This window comes from Entelurus aequoreus, linkage group LG16, assembly GCF_033978785.1.
Source record: "Entelurus aequoreus isolate RoL-2023_Sb linkage group LG16, RoL_Eaeq_v1.1, whole genome shotgun sequence".
Lineage (NCBI taxonomy): Eukaryota > Metazoa > Chordata > Actinopteri > Syngnathiformes > Syngnathidae > Entelurus > Entelurus aequoreus.
This window is the reverse complement of record NC_084746.1, coordinates 50,791,512-50,814,359: the sequence shown is the minus strand read 5'-3', so window position 1 is coordinate 50,814,359 and position 22,848 is coordinate 50,791,512. Positions and strand designations below refer to the sequence as shown.

Genomic DNA, 22,848 nt, shown 5'->3' with positions numbered 1-22,848 from the left:
GCTCAAAGAGGTGTTAAGTTATTAATATGCAGCATTACACAACCTTTTCTTTTTGTGTTTGATCCAGTTTGTGTGGACATGAATCTGAGTGGAAATCATTAGAAATAAATGCCAGTGTTTCTACTGTCATGCTTTAGCGTTGCATCATATCTTCATGCGGAATGTAACATTTTTTGGGGCACAATTTTTGTCAGTTACCAAGACTGCGCTGTCTATGAGGAAAAACATTGTGCTTGTGCTTACTGGGTTCCAACAAACTGAGCGACGGCTCACTTTGACCCACATATGCAAAGTTAAAGTTGTCAGTGTTCCGGGACAAAAGAAGTAAACAGACAATAGTGTGCAGAAGTGTTGGGCCACCACTAGCTGGGTAATTTTCCATGACCTTTTTATCCTGGGCAGTTATCGTGGTGTAGTTAAAACTGTAAATAGTACAACACATGATGGCTACGATATTAGTTACGGCATCCATGCTGTTTCAGAGGCAGGTCCCAGCAACTTTACATTGCCACTTTGCTAATACTTTTGCCCACTTATGGCCATGTTTTGTGTGGTGTGTGTGTGTGTGATTTCTGCTCTCGGCAAGTCCTAGAGAAGTACCTTAAAGGCCTACTGAAATTAAATGTTCTTATTTAAACGGGGATAGCAGATCCATTCTATGTGTCATACTTGATCATTTCGCGATATTGCCATATTTTTGCTGAAAGGATTTAGTAGAGAACATCGACGATAAAGTTTGCGACTTTTGGTCGCTGATAAAAAAAAGCCTTGCCTGTACCGGAAGTAGCGTGACGTCGCAGGTTGAAGGGCTCCTCACATATCCCCGTTTACACCAGCAGCGAGAGCGATTCGGACCGAGAAAGCGATGATTACCCCATTAATTTGAGCGAGGATGAAAGATTTGTGGATGAGGAACGTGAGAGTGAAGGACTAGAGTGCAGTGCAGGACTTTCTTTTTACGCTCAGACCGTAACTTAGGTACAAGGTCTCATTGGATTCCACACTTTCTCCTTTTTCTATTGTGGATCACGGATTTGTATTTTAAACCACCTCGGATACTATATCCTCTTGAAAAGAACGTGAAATGGACATTCACAGTGACTTTTATCTCCACGACAATACATCGGTGAAGCACTTTAGCTACGGAGCTAACGTGATAGCATCGGGCTTAACTGCAGATAGAAACAAAAGAAATAAACCCCTGACTGGAAGGATAGACAGAAGATCAACAATACTATTAAACCCTGGACCTGTAACTACACGGTTAATGCTTTCCAGCCTGGCGAAGCTTAACAATGCTGTTGAAGCTAACTTAGCTACGGGACCTCACAGAGCTCTGCTAAAAACATTAGCTATCCACCTACGCCAGCCCTCATCTGCTCATCAACACCCGTGCTCACCTGCGTTCCAGCGATCGACGGCGCGACGAAGGACTTCACCCGATCATCGGTGCGGTCGGCGGCTAGCGTTGGATAGCGCGTCTGCTCCTGGTTGTCTGCTCCTGGTTGTGTTGCTGCAGCCAGCCGCTAATACACCGATCCCACCTACAGCTTTCTTCTTTGCAGTCTCCATTGTTCATTAAACAAATTGCAAAAGATTCACCAACACAGATGTCCAGAATACTGTTGAGAAATGATTTGCGATGAAAACAGAGCTGTTTGTATTGGGATACAATGTGTCCCCAATACTTCCGCTTCAACCATTGACGTCACGCGCAAACGTCATCATATCTAGACGTTTTCAACCGGAAGTTTCGCGGGAAATTAAAAATGTCACTTTATAAGTTAACCCGGCCGTATTGGCATGTGTTGCAATGTAAGATTTCATCATTGATATATAAACTATCAGACTGCGTGGTCGCTAGTAGTGGCTTTCAGTAGGCCTTTAAAGAACCGTGACAAGTCTCTTTATTAAGCAACTTGATGCAGTCTTCTAAAATCAAATATTTGTCACATTTACCTTACTGTAAATCATTACAGTGGCTATTTTGGTTACCGTCGATTCTCAAAGAGTGGCTGGGCCCGTTTATTTACTCAATTGCAGAGAATACAAGGTGTCTATTTGAACTATTTGAAGTAGAGCCTGTAAGTCATTCCCGTCACATATTATGGTGAACAACCATGTCCAACTAGGGCCTGGGCGATATGGCCTTTTATTAATATCTCAATATTTTTAAGCCATGTCACGATACACGATATATATCTCGATAATTTGCCTTCGCCTTGAATGAACACTTGATGCATAAAATCACAGCAGTATGATGATTCTATGTGTCTACATTAAACATTCTTGTTCATACTGCATTAATATATGCTCATTTTAAACTTTCATGCAGAGAGGGAAATCACAACTAAGTCAATTTAGCAAAAGTGTATTTATTAAACAGTTATTAAGCAGTGGCACAAACATTCATGTCATTTCCAAAACAAAAAGTGCAAGATTGTCAGAGACATTTTAAAACAAGCTATTAGTGCACTTTTGTGCATGATGTCACTAAGATATCAAAACAACACTAAATTAAAGTGCACTTTTTGTACAGAACGCCACTACAATAGTTTAAAACAAATAAAGTGCACTTTTGTGCATGATGTCACACAAGATATTTCAGTAACTGTCAAATAAAAATGAGCTGCATAATAGGAAATCAAATAGTGTATGTCCTTCGCTATGTGGTAGATTCCTGCGGACGTTATCTCCTTCTGTTGTTGACTATTTTTTCATATGGTATTGATCTGGAAATAGTTGCTTCGGCATTTTGTTGGTGTGGCATTGAACAGAGATATTGACATGCGGAGTGTCAAGCACTCTTCATTCTCTAGCGGGTGACTTTTCAAATGATGCTACATTAGCAGTGGTGCTACTTTTTGCAGCAACGCTTTTGCCGCATATTGTTCAACATCTTCCCGCTTGATGCCAAACCACCGCCAGACGATGGACACCGTGCTGTTTCCCTTGGGAATTATTTCTTCCTTCATTTGTTACCAGATTCGCACCTAGATTCATTCTCTAGCGGGTGACTTTTCAAATGATGCTACATTAGCATCGTAAGGTTCCTGCAGACCCAAAAGGGACAAGCAGTAGAAAATGGATGGCTGGAACATTTCAAACGGTAATACCAACCGTCTAGAATTGTACTGCTTACTTAATTCAGGCTTATTGTTATAGACCTATTGTTTTTAAATGTCTTTTTACATTTTTTTTGTTAGCAATTCTAAATTTTTAAAAAGATGCCCGCATGCTTTCATTTTTCAGTATACACCCCCCACTCGCATGTCCGCACACCGCATTTCACCACACCAAATTTTTGTGTTATTTTTGTGTTGGATTGTCCATTGAGCTCCATTTGCTGCCATGATGTCACACTATTGACGCTACGTTGCTGCAGAATCCATTGACTCCATCTATTCCTCATCATACCTTTCTCAGCGCTTCCTCTTCTTTTGTCCGCAGGAGTTCTTTGACCATGCAAAAAAGCTGTGGGACGACGAAGGGGTGAAAGCATGCTTCGAGAGGTCCAACGAGTACCAGCTCATCGACTGCGCACAATAGTGAGTTGAGACTTTTGTCTTTTTTTTAAGCTATGTATTGTTTTTATAAGCGGCATTGGTTAGTGAAGTTATTGTTTCAGATTATTTGCGAACATTTTTCACATCACTTCCAGTCACTGGAGGTGAAATTCTCACAGTATGTCATGTCCTGTATGAATATGAGCGGGATGTGTTTGCTCTGGGTGTGGCAAGACAAGCAAGCAGCAAAGTTTGTCCTTTTGGAAAATATGTCTGTTCACCTACTGTGTGACATTTGCAAAGTCTTGAGAATGGCCTACATAATGTCAGGAGGCCCCCCTCCCCCATTTACTGTAAACACCGGCCACACCATTAGGCGCACCTGCACTGTCACTTTTCTTCTGCACCAAGTTACTTTGGAGAGGTAAAAGTTACTGCTGTTAGCAGGGAGGTCTAACTTTAAAGATTCTCTTTTTTTCTTTGCTTAAAGGCCTACTGAAATGATTTTTTTTATTTAAACGGGAATAGCAGATCCATTCTATGTGTCATACTTGATCATTTCGCGATATTGCCATATTTTTGCTGAAAGGATTTAGTAGAGAAAATCGACGATAAAGTTCGCAACTTTTGCTCGCTGATAAAAAAAAGCCTTGCCTGTAGCGGAAGTAGCGTGACGTCACAGGAGCTAGTATTCCTCACAATTCCCCGTTGTTTACAATGGAGCGAGAGAGATTCGGACCGAGAAAGTGATGATTACCCCATTAATTTGAGCGAGGATGAAAGATTCGTAGATGAGGAACGTTACAGTGAAGGACTTGAGAGGCAGTGATGGACGTATCTTTTTTCGGTCTGACCGTAACTTAGGTACAAGCTGGCTCATTGGATTCCACACTCTCTCCTTTTTTTATTGTAGATCACGGATTTGTATTTTAAACCACCTCGGATACTATATCCTCTTGAAAATGAGAGTCGAGAACGCGAATGGACATTCAGTGCCTTTTATCTCCACGACAATACATCGGCGAAATGCTTTAGCTACGAGCTAACGTGATAGCATATAGAAACAAAAAAATAAACCCCTGACTGGAAGGATAGATAGACAATCAACAATACTATTAAACCGTGGACATGTAAATACACGGTTAATGCTTTCCAGGCTGGCGAAGGTTAACAATGCTGTGCTAACGACGCCATTGAAGCTAACTTAGCAACTTAGCAACGGGACCTCACAGAGCTATGCTAAAAACATTAGCTCTCCACCTACGCCAGCCAGCCCTCATCTACTCATCAACACCCGTGCTCACCTGCGTTCCAGCGATCGGCAGAAGGACGAAGGACTTCACCCGATGCGTTTGGCGGCCCGGAGACGTAGGAAGTCAAGGTGAGGTCGGCGGCTAGCGCGGCTAGCGCTCCAACAAAGTCCTCCTGGTTGTGTTGCTGTAGTCCGCTGCTAATACACCGATCCCACCTACAACTGTCTTCTTTGCAGCCTTCATTGTTCATTAAACAAATTGCAAAAGATGTCCAGAATACTGTGGAATTATTAAATAAAAACAGAGCTTTTTGTATAGGATTCTACGGGTTCCATAACTTCCGTTACTCTGACTTCGTCACGCGCATACGTCATCATACCGCGACGTTTCAGCCGGATATTTCCCGGGAAGTTTTAAATGTCACTTTATAAGTTACCCGGCCGTATTGGCATGTGTTGCAATGTTAAGATTTCATCATTGATATATAAACTATCAGACTGCGTGGTCGGTAGTAGTGGCTTTCAGTAGGCCTTTAAGGAGTCCTATTGCTAAATTCCAACAGGACAAAAGCGTATGTGGGTCATGATCAGTTTTTGGCGGCCACCTGCACAGAGAGTTTTTTTTTCTTTTCTAAACAATTGTACAACTTCCAGGCGCTGTTTGGAAATACTGATAAGTGCAGTGTGGCAAGGCCGGCTGAAGCTGACGACCCAGACTTATTTCACGCCACCACCTTCTTGTTGGATAGTCCTGTGTCTTTTTTGTCTTGTCTTTGTCCTCACATGTGGGTGACCATGAGGACAGGTTGCGGTGCAGGCCGCTTGTCCCCTCCCATCCCAAGGTTGGCCGCCTTTTATCTGTCAGGGTTCGGCCAAAGGTGCACTTAATCAGTGACAGGGCCATGTTGTCGTAGCGCGGGCTCTTGTTGCACGACGTCTGGCATGGCTTAGCGCGCAGAAAAGGCGTCTCAGGAGGATCTTCCTGAACGTACTCGGCTCCTTGAACATAAATTTGACAGCAGGTCAAGTCTTGGCCTCGCTCTCGCTTTGCCTTAGAGCAGAAAAGGAGGGAGGTAGTCAGGTGACACTCACATGGCTCCTTTTAAGCTCCGCCTAACAGTACACAGTCTGTATTTCCTCTTTCTCTAAGTGGTGTTTATTTAATGACACACTGTATGTCATGTGGTATAGTGGGAACATGGTTAGAGACACCTGTCTAGACACAATGCACTGAGCATGTACCGTATTTTTCGGACTATAAGTCGCTCCGGCCGAAAATGCATAATAAAGAAGGAAAAAACATATTTAAGTCGCACTGGAGTATAAGTCGCATTTTTTGGGGACATTTATTTGATAAAACCCAATACCAACAATAGACATTTGAAAGGCAATTTAAAATAAATAAACAGGCTGAATAAGTGTACGTTATATGAGGCATAAATAACCAACTGAGAACGTGCCTGGTATGTTAACGTAACATATTATGGTAAGAGTCATTCAAATAACTATAACATATAGAACATGCCATACGTTTACCAAACAATCTGTCACACCTAATCGCTAAATCCCATGAAATCTTATACGTCTAGTCTCTTACGTGAATGAACTAAATAATACTATTTGATATTTTACAGTAATGTGTTAATAATTTCACACATAAGTCGCTCCTGAGTATAAGTCGCACCCCCGGCCAAACTATGAAAAAAACTGCGACTTATAGTCCGAAAAATACGGTATCTAATAAAGTGGTCAGTAAGTATATTTCCAGAAATACGTTGGCATTGTGGCAGTTGTTGTGAGACTGTGAATGATAAGCATTAATGAAAATTAGGGCTGTCAAAGTTAACGCAATAATAACGCGTTATCTAAAAGTTGCGTTAATGGCGATCATTTTTTAACGCACCATTACCATGCCTACGTCTTCACATCTTTTTGAACCTCAGCCCAGTGGCGTGCAGTTACTGTGTATCCATCAGCGGGGAACATAGCAAGCATAAATGCACAAAGAAAGCGGGACATTACAGAAGTCTCAGGTCCAAATCGTTCTAAGGACAAGACAAGACAAGGCAATTTTACTTTCTATCGCCTTGAAACCTCATCATTGGAGCGAACGCTGCTGGCGCGCTTTGCTGCAGAGAGGAAACCTTCTATCCGTGTTTACGTTACAGTTAAGTCAATTTATAATATAAAATGTAGATTGTTACTCAAACTGCTTCAGTGCGATGGAATAGAAACTCAGCAGAAATAATGACGGCCGAGAGGAAGTCTAAAGTGACTTTAATCGGAGGCAAAACAATCACACATGTCCAGCTTCAAAATAATAGCGCTACGCTTCACATTCGGCCTAACCAACAAATCAACAAAAAAAACGTCTACTATGCTTTGTCAAGTATGTTTTGTAATGGTATCTGTGATATTTCTACCTAAATATATGTTTTCTGGCAGATTTAAATAAAGTATATTTGTAAGAGCGACGGCGGTAAATTGTCTTTGATCAAGTCAGCCTGTTATTTATGTTCACAAAACTCACTGTCAAACTCAATAAGCAGAAGCACGACACACACCTGACTGCTCGATCCTTCAACACTTTCTCTTTCTCAACTTCTTCTTCGCTCCCACAGAGATGGGTTTAATATTGCAGGCATGCCCTCTGCAGCCCACATCGGGGAACTACAGTTTACTACACAGTATTCCCATCGCTACGGTATATTATTTTATAACCTGTTCTGATTGATGGCCCACAATTACTGAATGTTTAACAGGCTGAATATTACACTTTATTGATAAATACGGAAGGTGAAGACATTGTCGTGCAGATATATGAATACGTTTAACTTGTGCAACATGTGATGTACAGAATATCAGATGCATTTATTTAGGTCGAAAAAATATCACGTTTTACATTACCAAACATCTTTGACAATCAAACCATGATCGTTACGATCCACATTTTGTGTTAATAATGTGTGAAACTAGTATCTATACATAGTGTTGCTCTTCTTAATGCAAGTGCTTCTACAGGAGGAATACAAATTCTCTATTTCTACAAAATACAGAATCTGGCAAGACACCAAAGCACTGCAGGTATTTAAAAAAATTCTCTTTAAAAAGGTGTTTGTCCTTTTTGTTGAGCTGTTTAAAAACATTTAATTTAAGCAAACTAATTGTCCACTCATGGTATAAAAACTTGAAAATTATCTGTCCAAGGTACACTTATTAATGATGACAAATCGTATTTATCTGCGATTAATCAAGACTAATTTTAAGTTAATTAAGGACAAACTACCATTAATCGAAATAAAATATTTTAAGCGTTTGACAGCCCTAATGAAAATTCATTACGTTTTCAAAGTGTAACAAGTGGCATAATTATTGTAAAAGTGCTAAGAACTTCTCTCACAGTTTGATGAATAGAATAGAACGCTGTATTGTATTCAAAACATGGGAGCAATATGAAAATACAGGGGGCTACTTTGTTAGGTGCAGTTGGAAACCAATATAAACAATAAATAGCATGTTCAAAATAAAGACATAAATATCAGTATGAACAGCATTGCAACAGTGATAAATATGGTGTAACGTTTAATTTGTAACTATTCAAGTTGATTTGATATTTGTGGTTGCCGATACGATTTAGGGGCGGTCTAATTTTTTTTAGAATGATGCGATCCGAAAGGATTCAGTAAGTTGAAATCTATTCCGTTACTTTTTGGGGGAAAAATTCAATCAGTGTGACTGTCAAAAAAAATACTGGAAATTAGACACTGCAGGTGAAGTTTCCTATGTTCCTGTAATGTATTGTAAGTGAAATAGGTATAAATGAATTAAGGATACAAACAATCAACTAAACAACAATTAATGGCCAATGCATTTGTATCGTATTTAATTAAAGTGCAACCAACACTTTAGGTTGAATTAACAAGAGAGAAAGAAAACCTTTTCCGCTCACATTTTCAACATTCAAGGCATTTTCAATAAAACACCAATAACCAACATTTTATTGCTATTTAGAGTTCCCCGACCTGGCCATACAGTATCTTTTCTCTGCACTGGCATCGCCGATGAGCTGCGTCCTAGGTGTGCGGAAGCATGTACCGTATTTTCCGCACCATAAGCCGCACCTAAAAACCACAATTTTTCTCAAAAGCTGACAGTGCGGCTAATAACCCGGTGCGCCTTATATATGAATTAATATTAATATTTATTTTCATAAAGTTTAGGTCTCGCAACTACGGTAAACAGCCGCCATCTTTTTTCCCCGTAGAAGAAGAAGCGCGCGGATATTACGTTTCATTTCATTTGTGTGTTTCTCTAAAGACCACAAAATGGCTCCTACTAAGAGACACGCGTACAAGGTTCCACTGACTTTTGATATTCATGTGAACCGCACTGTGGATACAACGGGAACACGTACGGTGAATATTCGCACCACAAGGAATGAGAAGTCGTCCTTCACCGTGGTTCTAGCTTGCCATGCTAACGGCCAGAAACTTCCACCCACGGTGATATACAAAAGGAAGACCTTGCCAAAAGAGAACTTTCCAGCCGGCGTCCTCATAAAAGCTAACTCGAAGGGATGGATGGATGAAGAAAAAATGAGCGAAGAGACCGGGTGACTTTTTTCACGCAGCTCCGTCCCTGTTGATCTACGACTGCATGCGCGTCCACATCACAGATGGTGTCAAAAAACAAGTGAAGCACACCGAAGAAGAAGAATTCGAGGGATTTGTGGATGAGTAATAACTTCAGAAAGTGAGCTTTAAAGGGAAACTTCGGTTTTTTTCAACCTGGGCCCTGTTTTCATAATTTTTTCTGTATATGTGAGTGCTGGATAAAACATTTTTTGAGGTCGCGCCAGTATTGAGCAGGGCAGGCAGCCTCCAGCCCAGCTAACGCTCGTACACAGGGCAACTGGCTCTCGTCAAAATTCGGCCTATAAACATGCATTTTTTTCACACTGACAGGCTCAGATAGTTACAATGAGTGTCCGACAACATACTAGAAAGGAGAAATTAACGTATGTCTCTACCTTTAGCTGGAGATCGCTGTTTTTTGCGAGCTGTGTCCAAATCTCACCACGCTACAAATCTCGTTCCGAAATCTCGCGATAACTCGCGACAAAACACCGGTGGAAAAACAGTTACCTGACTGAGGTGAAGAGAGATGACTGAAGTGATTTTCTGTTGGATTACCGAAGACTGTTATTTTAGTTTTATAGAAAAGTTTGTTTGTTTGTCTGTCATGGCTCTCTTCACCTCAGTCAGGTAACTGTTTTTCCACCGGTGTTTTGTCGCGAGTTATCGCGAGATTTCGGAACGAGATTTGTAGCGTGGTGAGATTTGGACACAGCTCGCAAAAAACAGCGATCTCCAGCTAAAGGTAGAGACATACGTTAATTTCTCCTTTCTAGTATGTTGTCGGACACTCATTGTAACTATCTGAGCCTGTCAGTGTGAAAAAAATGCATGTTTATAGGCCGAATTTTGACGAGAGCCAGTTGCCCTGTGTACGAGCGTTAGCTGGGCTGGAGGCTGCCTGCCCTGCTCAATACTGGCGCGACCTCAAAAAATGTTTTATCCAGCACTCACATATACAGAAAAAATTATGAAAACAGGGCCCAGGTTGAAAAAAACCGAAGTTTCCCTTTAAATGTTTATTTTGTGTGTTGTGTGACACTAACGTATGAGCAACGTTGAGTTATTGATGTTGCTATTGCTCTGCACTATTTTGAGTGTTACTATTTTTGTGATTGCAATTTTGCACATTACATTTTGGGAGTGAACAGAGTTGTTAGAACGCTGGTTTGTAATACATTATTAAAGTTTGACTGACCTATCTGACTGTTTTTTTTTACATTCCCTTTAGCGTAGCGTAGGTGCGGCTAATAACACGGGGCGGCTAATAGGTAAACAAAGTTTAGAAATATGCCATTCATTGAAGGTGCGGCTTACAACACGGGGCGGCTTATGGTGCGGAAAATACGGTATTCACCCTCATCCCTGTTGATGGGGCAGGCCCCTCGCTTCCTAATTTCTTTAGCTTCCTTGATCCAACTCTTGTATTTATTTGTTTTTGATGAAATTAAATGACTTCTCCTTGTGTTCCGGAAGTTAGTGCGTCGCCGTAACCAAGCTCCGCTGTCACTTCCGTTGTCGGTCGCATCTTTTGTGACTTAATGTTGTGTTGCGGCATTATTATTGTGTTGTGGCTTTTGCAATTGTGCTGTAGCTGAAAGTTTTTTTTTTTGTGTAATTTATGAAAGTTGTAATGCAAAGCAGTGGAGGAGGAGAAACATAGTTGGCGATACTTTGACGATTAATTAACAAGTGGTAGCAAACTCAGGGAGTCAAAACACACACATACAAGAGCTGCTGTTCGCTACAACTCACGCTTAAACACTCCACACACAGACACCCAAACTCTCGCGCGACCCCGTTCACTCTGCCATTCTTGCCACCGTCACACACAACAGCACCACCCCTTAAAGGCAAACAGACACACATATCACAAATGTTACATTGTCTTGTGGCGTTTGCGCTTGTTATAACTTTTTTCGACCACCGTAGGTATTCGTCATTTTTAAGCAAATAGACTTAACATTTTTATTTTTTAAAAGTGCTAAACTTTGTAAAAAGTCTGCCGTTCTTAAATCCAATGTTTTCCTTTCTGTGGTATCGGTTAAAAACAGTTTTTTAACTGTTTGTCCGGCTCTTGTGTGACCGAAATCTCTTACTCGATGGCAGCAGGTTGAACAAGGGCTGACCATGGTGAGAGTTGTCTGCCAGGTTTTATTTTTGCTCTGCTGAGGCAGCAAGATCTAGAAAAAAAATCAGAAAACTCTCAGGAAATGTTAATAAACATCCCAGCTCTCTACTTGTCACAGATACTAGTATCTTTACTATTGTCAGGACCTGTTATTTTAAGCTTGACTTTTTGTATTTTTCCCTATTTCCTGCGCTTTAATTTTCAATTCACATCCTGTTTGCCTTCACCGCTCTTCTGGCTTGAGCACTGTCACCCTCACCTGTCCCTGATTGGTAATCTGGACTCACCTGTTGCACATTGCCAATCAGGGTCCTTTATAAACCAGCCTGTCCTGGACTCAAAGCTCGATCATTGACTCTTGTTTTTTGTTATTGCATGTTCCCTGTGCACTTCCAATCTGCACTTTAGCTACTTCGTTTTTGACTTTAAAGTCATGTTTACATGCTCTATGCCTGCTGTCTCTACAAACATTTTTAAATGTTTTGCTTAACTGCAAGTCATTGATTTGCTTAAAACCTGATGACGGTATAGTAAGAATTAGGTGCACATTTGGTTATAATTTGCAATGATATAGCAAACAACAAGGTACAGATGGACACTAATAGGCATCCTTAAACAACTCAACATAGTGCACATCTGCATTTACTCTTTCTTTAACCAGTTGTTTAAACAAACAAGCCTTTTTGCATTTTCAGATGACAGCGCTGATCTCTTTTTTTGTACAATGTGACCTGCCAATGAAAAAGGTATTTCACAAGGTACAATGGAAGCAGGGGCAGCTAAGTATTTTCGTGCAAAATGTGCCAGTTCACTATAGGCACCACTATGTGCTAACTACCAATCCAAGGGACATGTGTCAATGCTCCCACAAGGCTCAGCCTTGTACCTGTCGAGAACATTGTCTGTGCCAGAACATTGTCTGTGCCTGTTCCCTCGTCCTCTGATTCTGACTCTGATCCCATGAGCAAGAACAAGATCTTTTTTGGTGGTGGTTCTTGTTCAGTTACATCCATGGACCCCTGGGGTTGAAGTACACCTTCTTTTAGCATTTCACTCAAAGTTTGCCACACCTCGCCCTTTTCTGCCTTTGGCAAGCATCGAATGTCCTTTAACCTGGGATCTAAAGCAGTTGATACTGTACCTTTAACTGAGCCAGGTTCAAGTTCTCTTTTCTTTTGTTGAGATCTGTTCTAAATACAGCCTTGTAGCGGAGTATGTAATCCGGATCAACATCGGACACCTCCATGGTACGCAGAAGATGGCAGAGCGCAGGGAGCACAACGGAACAGGACACCTACTTTAACCCACCAAGGAGATCTTTGATGTACCTTAAGTGTAAAAACAAACATACCAAATAATACAATGTTTTAAATACTACAAATTAGATTACTAAGAAGAACAATAGCACTTTACCTGAAAGGCTCCAACAGCACCTCTCGCTTTTCCAACTTGTCAAGTTGTACTGGTGTTAACAGAGATAATTTGTGCTTCTGCTGGACCAATGTTGCTCTCAGTGGCTCCTTGTTGTGCTGGATCCACTTGATCATTGCCAGAGTCGAACTCCAGCGTGTAGGCACGTCCTGGACAAGTACATCCTCCTTTCTGCCATGTGCTACTTGTTGTGCTTTCAACTCAGATGTATAAGCAGGGCTGTACTTGAAATGTCCCACAATTTTGCGGCATTCAACTAAAGCAGGGGTCTGCAACCCGCGGCTCCGGAGCCGCATGCGGCTCTTTGACCACTCTGATGCGGCTCAGCTGCATACTTGCCGATCCTCCCGGTTTTCCCTGGAGTTTTACGGACGTCAGTGCCTCTCCTAGTGAGCCTAGTGATCTCCCGGGGTTAATTTTCTCCGATTTTCACCCTAACAATTGAATTAAGAGTGTACCTTAGCGGTACTGCAATAATTGTCCTCTATAGACTGCACAAATCGCATGACAGCCCAGCCACATGTTGTATGCAGCTTCTGCTTGCTAACGTGGGAGACAGCAAGGCATACTTGGTCAACAGCCACACAGCTTACACTGACGGTAGCCGTTTAAAACAACTTTAAAACTGTTACGTTACAAATATGCGCCACACAGTGAACCCACACCAAAAAAGAATGACAAACACATTTCTGGAGAACCTCCGCACCGTAACACAACAAAAACACAACACAGCAAATACCCAGAATCCCATGCAGCCAGTCTACATTATACACCCGCTACCACCAAACCCCCCCACACATCAACACCCCCTTCACGGTAATATTCCAGTCCCTAGCAACTTGAAGGAACTGACTTGTGCATGCTTCAGCAAAATGTCTTTCTTCAGTTTTTAAAATGCCCAAAGCAAAGGATTGTAGTTTCCATTGTTCCATCTATTAGATATGTAGCTACTCCGAGGTAGTTGTGACTACTTACGGAGATCCAATGGTCTCCGGTAAGCGAAATAAATTCAGGATCAGCCAATAGTTGTAACTTGCTGCTCTTGTGTGGGCAGTGCAGTTTGTTTATCCTTGTTGTAATTGTTCCCTTCGAAGGTAGTTTGCACCTGTGGCGATATTCATGACATCTTGTAGTACTTGTTCTTCAACGATGTTCAGTGGCCGACATGCAGTGGCTAAAGGCATTATTTCATTTATCTGAGGTACTCTTGTTGACAAAATTGACGTGGGTAAACTCAGCCAGTTTTATATTTCAAGATTGCTGATTCGCTTATTTTGCTGTCAATCAAAAAGGGATTCAGCCCTGGATCCCTTGGATTGGTCATCCAATTATCATGCTGAAGCTCGGCAACCCCTTTCGATCACTCTTATTCATTCGCTCAGCGTCCATGGGCGGTACAAAGTTGAGTATTTATCCAATGATTGTCTCGTTTAGATGCAGCACTCTGACGACCTACTCAGAGGCCTAGTGGTTAGAGTGTCCGCCCTGAGATCGGTAGGTTGTGAGTTCAAACCCTGGCCGAGTCATACCAAAGACTATAAAAATGGGACCCATTACCTCCCTGCTTGGCACTCAGCATCAAGGGTTGGAATTGGGGGTTAAATCACCAAAAATGATTCCCGGGCGCGGCCCTGCTGCTGCCCACTGCTCCCCTCACCTTCCAGGGGGTGATCAAGGGGAATGGGTCAAATGCAGAGGACAAATTTCACCACACCTAGTGTGTGTGTGACAATCATTGGTATTTTAACTTTAATTAATCAATGAAAAATGTCGTGCCAAATTAGCTGATTGTAAACACAAGTTAAACTCATCCTAACGCGTTTAGTCAACAAAATGCAAACACAAAAGAACATATTTGGCCACTTTTTTATATTTGAGGGGAAGCTGAACTTCCCTTGCAGTCTTTTGCAATCACCACTGCTGTATAGCTGGCATTACATGTTAAAACAATGCAGGTAGAAGTTGGCAAGTCAGATCCATAACTTCAGGACAAGGATTGGCTGTAAGGGCTGGGTGGGTCTGGCTGTAGTGCAAAGCGGGGATGTGCGCGTCCCGCCGCTGAAGAGCCGCCGCCCCATCGTACAAGCCACCAGCCGCCGGAGCAAAGGTGCGGCAAAGCGGCCGCGCGGGCGGTGCCTCGTCTTACCGCAGAGGATGCAGACACTCGCGTGATCAAAGTTTTTCATTGGCCACATTTTCTGTGCATCCCTAGTCAATCGTGCTTAAATATTATAGGCTATATGTCCATTCAAACAATATATTACTTTAATTTGTTTACACTTTAAGAAAAAAAATCAAAATTTTTAGGTATGGCGGCTTCAATTTAGCCATGGCGCCACGCCATGATGAGATTCATATAGGGGAAACCCTGCATTCACAAAATCACATTCATACAGCAGCACACATACAAGATTGACTAAAATGCACCAATACGGAGAGAGAGTCAGTAGCCACAGCATCTAATACAATGGTCCCCAACCACCGGTCCAGGGACCGCTACGGTCGTAATGCATTTGCTACCGGGTCGCACAGAACAATTGCATTTTCTCCGACTTAAAGGCCTACTGAAATTTTTTTTAAAAATTTAAACGGGAATAGCAGATCCATTCTATGTGTCATACTTGATCATTTCGCGATATTGCCATATTTTTGCTGAAAGGATTTAGTAGAGAAAATCGACGATAAAGTTCGCAACTTTTGCTCGCTGATAAAAAAAAAGCCTTGCCTGTACCGGAAGTAGCGTGACGTCACAGGAGGTAATATTCCTCACAATTTTCCTTTGTTTACAATGGAGCGAGAGAGATTTGGAGCGACAAAGCGACGACTACCCCATTAATTTGAGCGAGGATGAAAGATTCGTGGATGAGGAACGTTAGAGTGAAGAACTAGAGGCAGTGCAGGACGTATCTTTTTTCGCTCTGACCGTAACTTAGGTACAAGCTGGCTCATTGGATTCCACACTCTCTCCTTTTTCTATTGTGGGTCACGGATTTGTATTTTAAACCACCTCGGATACTATATCCTCTTGAAAATGAGAGTCGAGCATGCGAAATGGACATTCAAAGTGACTTTTATCTCCATGACAATACATCGGTGACACACTTAGCTAACGTGATAGCATCGTTCTCAAATGCAGATAGAAACAAAATACATAAACCCCTGACTGGAAGGATAGACAGAAGATCAACAATACTATTAAACCATGTACATGTAACTACACAGTTAATAATTATCAGCCTGGTAAAGCTTAACAATGCAGTTGCTAACGACGCTAAGGCTAATTTAGCAACTTAGCAACCGGACCTCACAGAGCTATGATAAAAACATTAGCGCTCCACCTACACCAGCCAGCCCTCATCTGCCCAGCTCATCAACACCCGTGCTCACCTGCGTTCCAGCGATCGACGGCGCGACAAAGGACTTCATCCGTGGGTTTGGCGGCTAGCATGGGCTAGGCGTCTGCTAAGTAAGTAGTCCTTGTTGTGTTGCTCCAGCCAGCCGCTAATACACCGATCGATCCCACCTACAACGTTCTTCTTTGCAGCCTCCATTGTTCATTAAACAAATTGCAAAAGATTCACCAACACAGATGTCCAGAATACTGTGGAATTATGAAATGAAAACAGAGCTTGTTGTATAGGATTCTCCGGGCTCCGAATACTTCCCTTGTCCTCGTGACGTCACACGCATACGTCAGCATAATAAAACGTTTTTAACCGGAAGTGTGGCGGGAAATTTAAAATTGCACTTTATAAGTTAATTGGCATGTGTTGCAATGTTAAGATTTCATCATTGATATATAAACTATCAGACTGTGTGGTCGGTAGTAGTGGCTTTCAGTAGGCCTTTAACTTTCACCTGTCCCATTAGACACACAAATAATGATCGGAAGTCACCATTTTATATTTGTTATACCTTTGTTACATGGGATAATGAACATTTAAAATGTAAGTGTGCCAGTTTGTAGCTAAAGGGTTGCAGCCATGCCATCTCATCGCTAAGAAACAAGCCCAGAGCTCCCACTAACCTAGCGCAATGGTGAGTTTGTATTTTTTTAAGCACTTATTTTTTATGTCTTTATCTGCCACACGTGGAAGGACGGTCTGTGAAAATAATGCTTACATTAAACCGGTCCCTGGTGCAAAAAAGCTTGCACTAATACACTAAAAAATTACTTGTCAGTAAAGCATTTGTTATTTCTTCTCCCTACTATTACAAGACAGTATTGAACTTTTTTATAATGTGATCTTTGTTTAGATTTTTTTTTGTGCTATCAACATATTCATGTTTCAAATCAGATTTTGTCACACTTTTAAATTAGTACATTACTTGCATGATTTAAATTAAATCAAATGGTTTTACTTGAATGCACATCATTTATTTGATCAAAACCTGCTAACAGTGTATAGTCATCCCTCACCACTTTGTGCTTCAAAGTTTGTGGATTTATTTTATTTTAATCATATCGTATGTATTTTTTTGCCTAATATTTGGGCATAAAATGGCTAAATGAACTAAACATTTCAATACGACAGTAGCATTGGTCACTGGATGAGACCACGCTCATCAGTATCGTCGCTACTGCTTGGCTCAGCTTCAGGCGGCATTACTATATTGGCTTAACGAGTACAAAGATAAGTATGTGGGTGTTGTTAATAGAAGTTGGAATCTTTGGGCACCTCATTATTCCGTTACGATTACAATTCAGGAGCTACGATTCGATTAAAAATCGATTATTGATGTATCTTTAATTTATGTATATTGATGCAGTTTTAAAAAAGTTTTGTTTCATAAAGTAAACATTTATCACTTGCAACTTTCAAAAACAGTGCATTTGTAATAAGAAGCAGTTAAATTAATTCCCATCACATTTATTCAATTAAACGATTGGAAATGTGTGCAAAACTGAAACATAAGTGCCCTAAAAAAAAGGAGCTGGTCGGATCTCTCGGTGAGGTGGCTCGCTGCAGTCAGCCAACTGTTTGCATTACTCTATTTACAGTAAACATTTACTAATCGATTTTATAATCGTCCAAAATAATTTACCACAGTTAGGCTGGGAACCAATGAATAGAGATAACTTAGTGTTTACTGTGGTATAAAGTGCACATTCTGAACAATTCAGCAATCATACTATAAATACCAAGGTGCTGATGAAGCGAAATTTGCCAACAAGCACACAAGTCGCTTTCTTCTTCATCTTGGTTGACCACTGATGCTTGCAAACGTGCTTGAATGTGACGTTGAAAAGAGCAAAAAGGCCTATTTTTTGGGGCAATTCCTTAAAAAAGCGATGTTTACTTTAAGCTTTGTCGTTATCGTGGAGTTGAATCTCGCTTTCTGCGAGTTGAAGAGCAAGCTATCCGCTCCAACCAATTGGCAGCCTACAGCTTTCCATGCCAAGCGTCGACCACAACATCTAAATCACAGTCAAAAGTGTTTTAATGCTCTCAGTGCTCATTGAATATTGTCTTCTTCATTGAAGTTCAACTTCCCTCTCTCGTTCTCTCTCTCTTTTGTTTTCACGAGCAAACTTTCCCGGGAGGCCCTATGCCGGACAGCCCTCTGGGCAGGAAATAAGTACGAGCCAATGGGGAGCACTTGTTCCTGCCAAACGGCGTGTTCATATTGATGCTTTTGGAATTCATTGATCTGCACTGCGCGTCGCACATTTATATGTTTTAACAGCACAGATATGTATTCTGCCAGGGGATTGATTGGGGGCTATTTTCAGCCGCTCAGGACCGCTTCCATTGCAGAGCTTCGGAAAGCGGAATGAAACTTTTCTTTTTTTTTTTTTAAACACACATGTCTAACCTTGCAGGACTCATGGTTAATGTGAGATATGAGCAAAAGTGAAAAATCCCCCCCTTCTTCACATTAAACTCCTCCAAGCACGCCTTGAATGACTTTGCTTTGTGAAATGGGAACACCAAGGGTCCTTCCCTAAAGTTATAGTTAGGGTTTATTTGTTTGAAACACGCTGAACAATTTAGATTGAGGAACCTCACATGTTGACATTTGCGCAATGCAACATGTCCGAAGAGGAGAAGGAAGAAGCAACGCTTATTTTATTACTCTTATCAATATCTTAGCAATTATTGATAGTTAATTCACTTTCTATCTTAAAGGCCTACTGAAAGCCACTACTACCGACCACGCAGTCTGATAGTTTATATATCAATGATGAAATCTTAACATTGCAACACATGCCAATACGGCCGGGTTAACTTATAAAGTGACATTTTAAATTTCCCGCGAAACTTCCGGTTGAAAACGTCTAGATATGATGACGTATGCGCGTGACGTCAATCGTTGAAACGGAAGTATTCGGACCCCATTGAATCCTATACAAAAAGCTCTGTTTTCATCTCAAAATTCCACAGTATTCTGGACATCTGTGGTGGTGAATCTTTTGCAATTTGTTTAATGAACAATGAAGACTGCAAAGAAGAAAGTTGTAGGTGGGATCGGTGTATTAGCGGCGGACTACAGCAACACAACCAGGAGGACTTTGAGATGGATAGCAGACGCGCTAGCCGCCGACCTCACCTTGACTTCCTCCGTCACCGGGGCGCCGACAGCTTTCGTCGCGCCGTCGATCGCTGGAACGCAGCTGAGCACGGGTGTTGATGAGCAGATAAGGGCTGGCTGGCGTAGGTGGATAGCTAATGTTTTTAGCATAGCTCTGTGAGGTCCCATAGCTAAGTTAGCTTCAATGGCGTCGTTAGCAACAGCATTGTTAAGCTTCGCCAGGCTGGAAAGCATTAACCGTGTATTTACATGTCCATGGTTTAATAGTATTGTTGATTTTCTGTCTATCCTTCCAGTCAGGGATTTATTTCTTTTGTTTCTATCTGCAGTTAAGTCTGATGCTATCACGTTAGCTCTGTAGCTCAAGAGCTTCACCGATGTATTGTCGTGGAGATAAAAGTCACTGTGAAGGTCCATTTTCCGTTCTCGACTCTCATTTTCAAGAGGATATAGTATCCGAGGTGGTTTAAAATACAAATCCGTGATCCACAATAGAAAAAGGAGAAAGTGTGGAATCCAATGAACCATTGTATCTATGTTACGGTCAGAGCGAAAAAAGATATGTCCTGCACTGCACTCTAGTCCTTCACTCTCACGTTCCTCATCCACAAATCTTTCATCCTCGCTCAAATTAATGGGGTAATTGTCGCTTTCTCTGTCCGAATCGCTCTCGCTGCATTGTAAACAATGGGGAAATGCGAGGAGCCTTTCAACCTTTGACGTCACGCTACTTCCGGTACAGGCAAGGCTTTTTTTTATCAGCGACCAAAAGTTGCAAACTTTATCGTCGATGTTCTCTACTAAATTCTTTCAGCAAAAATATGGCAATATCGCGAAATGATCAAGTATGACACATAGAATGGATCTGCTATCCCCGGTTAAATAAAAAAATGTCATTTCACTAGGCCTTTAAAATGTCCTTATTTTCTAAATGGGTCGAGAATAAATATAATGATATCGGAAATATCGGATTATATCTGCTTGAGAGCCTTACATCTAAAATACCTCATATAAGCGCTCCGATACAAGCAGTCCTGCATCGTGTTTACTTGTGCAAAGCTGGACAGCCATTTAACATCTAAATGTCTTCCAATAATCACACAAGGTGTCACGGTTTTGGATGTGGTGGCTCTGTGAGGTGGACCCAATTTCATGGAAGCAAGGTAAAAAGGAACACTGACGTGCTGCTCAAAAGTTTTATTCCAATAATTCCACAAAAGACATGACGATCAGACAAAGACGATACAGCAAACACAGAACTAAATGAACAGAGTACTTAGAAGAGTGTTTTTCAGCCACTGTGCCGCGGCACACTGATGTGCCGTAAGATAGAGTCTGGTGTGCCGTGGGAGATTATGCAGTTTCACCTATTTGGGTTAAAAATATTTTTTGCAAACCAGTAATTATAGTCTGCAAATGATGTGTTGTGTTTGAGTGTCGGTGCTGTCTGGAGCTCGGCAGAATAACCGTGTTATTCTTTTCCATATCAGTAGGTGGCAGCAGGTAGTAATTGCTTTGTAGATGTCGGGAACACGTTGTGTGAGACGATGATGGTTTGTCGTGATAACAATATGCAGGCGACAGTGGGAGGCAATGTGCAGGTAAAAAGGTGTCTAATGCTTACACCAAAAATAAACAAAAGGTGAGTGCCCCTAAGAAAAGGCATTGAAGCTTAGGGATGGCTATGCAGAACGAAAGTAAAACTGAACTGGCTACAAAATAAACAAAAACAGAATGCTGGACGACAGCAAAGACTTACAGCGTGTGGAGCAGAGACGCCGTCCACATCCATAAATGACATGACAATCAACAATGTCCACACAAAAAAAGATAGCAACAACTTAAATATTCTTGATTGCTAAAACAAAGCAGGTGCGGGGAATATCGCTCAAAGGAAGACATGAAACTGCAACAGGAAAATACCAACAAAACAGGAAAAGCCACCAAAATAGGAGCGCAAAACAAGAACTAAAACACTACACTAGGGAAAATACCAAAAAACTCAAAATATGTCACGGCGTGATGTGACAGGTCTTGAGAATAGACCTACTTTGAGACAAGAGCTAGTGATGCATGGTTGGTTATGGTTTAAATTCATATCCAACAATTGCGACAACGACTTTTTACTGTCTACCGAGTTTCATTTTTTAATGATTTCTGCTGATGGTGTGCCTCTGGATTTTTTCAATGAAAAAAATGTGCCTTGGCTCAAAAAAGGTTGAAAAACACTGACTTAAACAAATGATTTCACCTGGATTAGACACAAGAGGAAGGAAAGAGCAGATTGGAGGAAACCAGGCAATGGCAAGACACCGGTGCAACAAATGACCTAGATGAGCACATGGGGAACACAAACACAGTGCAACAGGAACCAGATCTTGACAGTATCCTTCTCCCAAGATACAGACTCCAGACATCCCAGAAAAAAACAGAACAATTCCAAAGTAACGGGATGTCGCCTGACCAGGTGGCGCCAGCGAGTGCAAACAAGTTGCAGCTGGTGAGGCGGGTGTCCAGGGAATAGCTACGTCTTTGGCAAATGAGACAGAACTCCAGCAACTGCAAAGACCCATGCCTGGGTACTGGGCGTTGCTTCTGATGGCACGGACGTTGTCCAGGGACTGGCCATCTTTGCAGCCGACGAGGAAGAGGAATGCGGGCGCCAGACAGTCGCCTCTGCAGCAGGTGAACTGGAGGCGACAAGTTGGCTGGGTCAAACCCACTGAAGGCGGCCAAGCTGGTGGCGTTGAACCCACTGGAGATGGAGCTGACGGTGGCGTCTGGCTCACTGGAGACGGATCTGAAGGTGGCGTCGAACCCACTGGAGATGGATCTGAAGGTGGCGTCTGGCTCACTGGAGATGGATCTGAAGGTGGCGTCGGGCCCACTGGGGACGGAGCTGAACATCTTTTAAGCCCCCTTGGTGGACGACGTCTGCTAATTCTGCCATGGCTTGTCCATGACCAGAGCCTGATGAGCTGATTGCTGGCACGCTCAGGGAAGATGCCGTAGTGTTCCTGCCAGTCGACGTCCAATCGGTGCTCAACAGTCAGCTGGCTGCTCCTGTTCTTCTACTTCTTTTTCCTCTTCCTGAATTGCAGCCTGGGTATTAGCTCTCGGCTGCTGTTAAAATAGAACCTGGTGTCAGAGATCTTCCAGGTCTGGGGTGCAGCTACTGCTCCTCCTTGTCCTTGCAGCTCTGCTCCTCACGCTCCTGGTAACTTCCTCAAAGGTGTTGTAGCTGCGCCAGACCTTGATGTACTGATCATCTCCCCCCCCACTCCATCCAGCGCTCCAATGCCTGCCTACGGCCAGTTGTGCTGCACATCATCTCCTCCATGTAGGTGAGCCTGCACCAGA

General features: G+C 42.1%; 1 protein-coding gene across 3 annotated transcripts in view; it reads left to right on the top strand.

Moving 5' to 3' along the window:
- The window catches only part of gnal (guanine nucleotide binding protein (G protein), alpha activating activity polypeptide, olfactory type), a 144,709-nt gene that overhangs the window by 64,930 nt on the left and 56,931 nt on the right, over positions 1 to 22,848 (top strand). For all 3 annotated transcript variants that reach the window (XM_062023259.1, XM_062023260.1, XM_062023261.1), the window contains exon 5: positions 3,451 to 3,548. In XM_062023259.1, the coding sequence (XP_061879243.1) occupies positions 3,451 to 3,548 (98 nt within the window). The remainder of the gene's footprint in view (positions 1 to 3,450; positions 3,549 to 22,848) is intronic.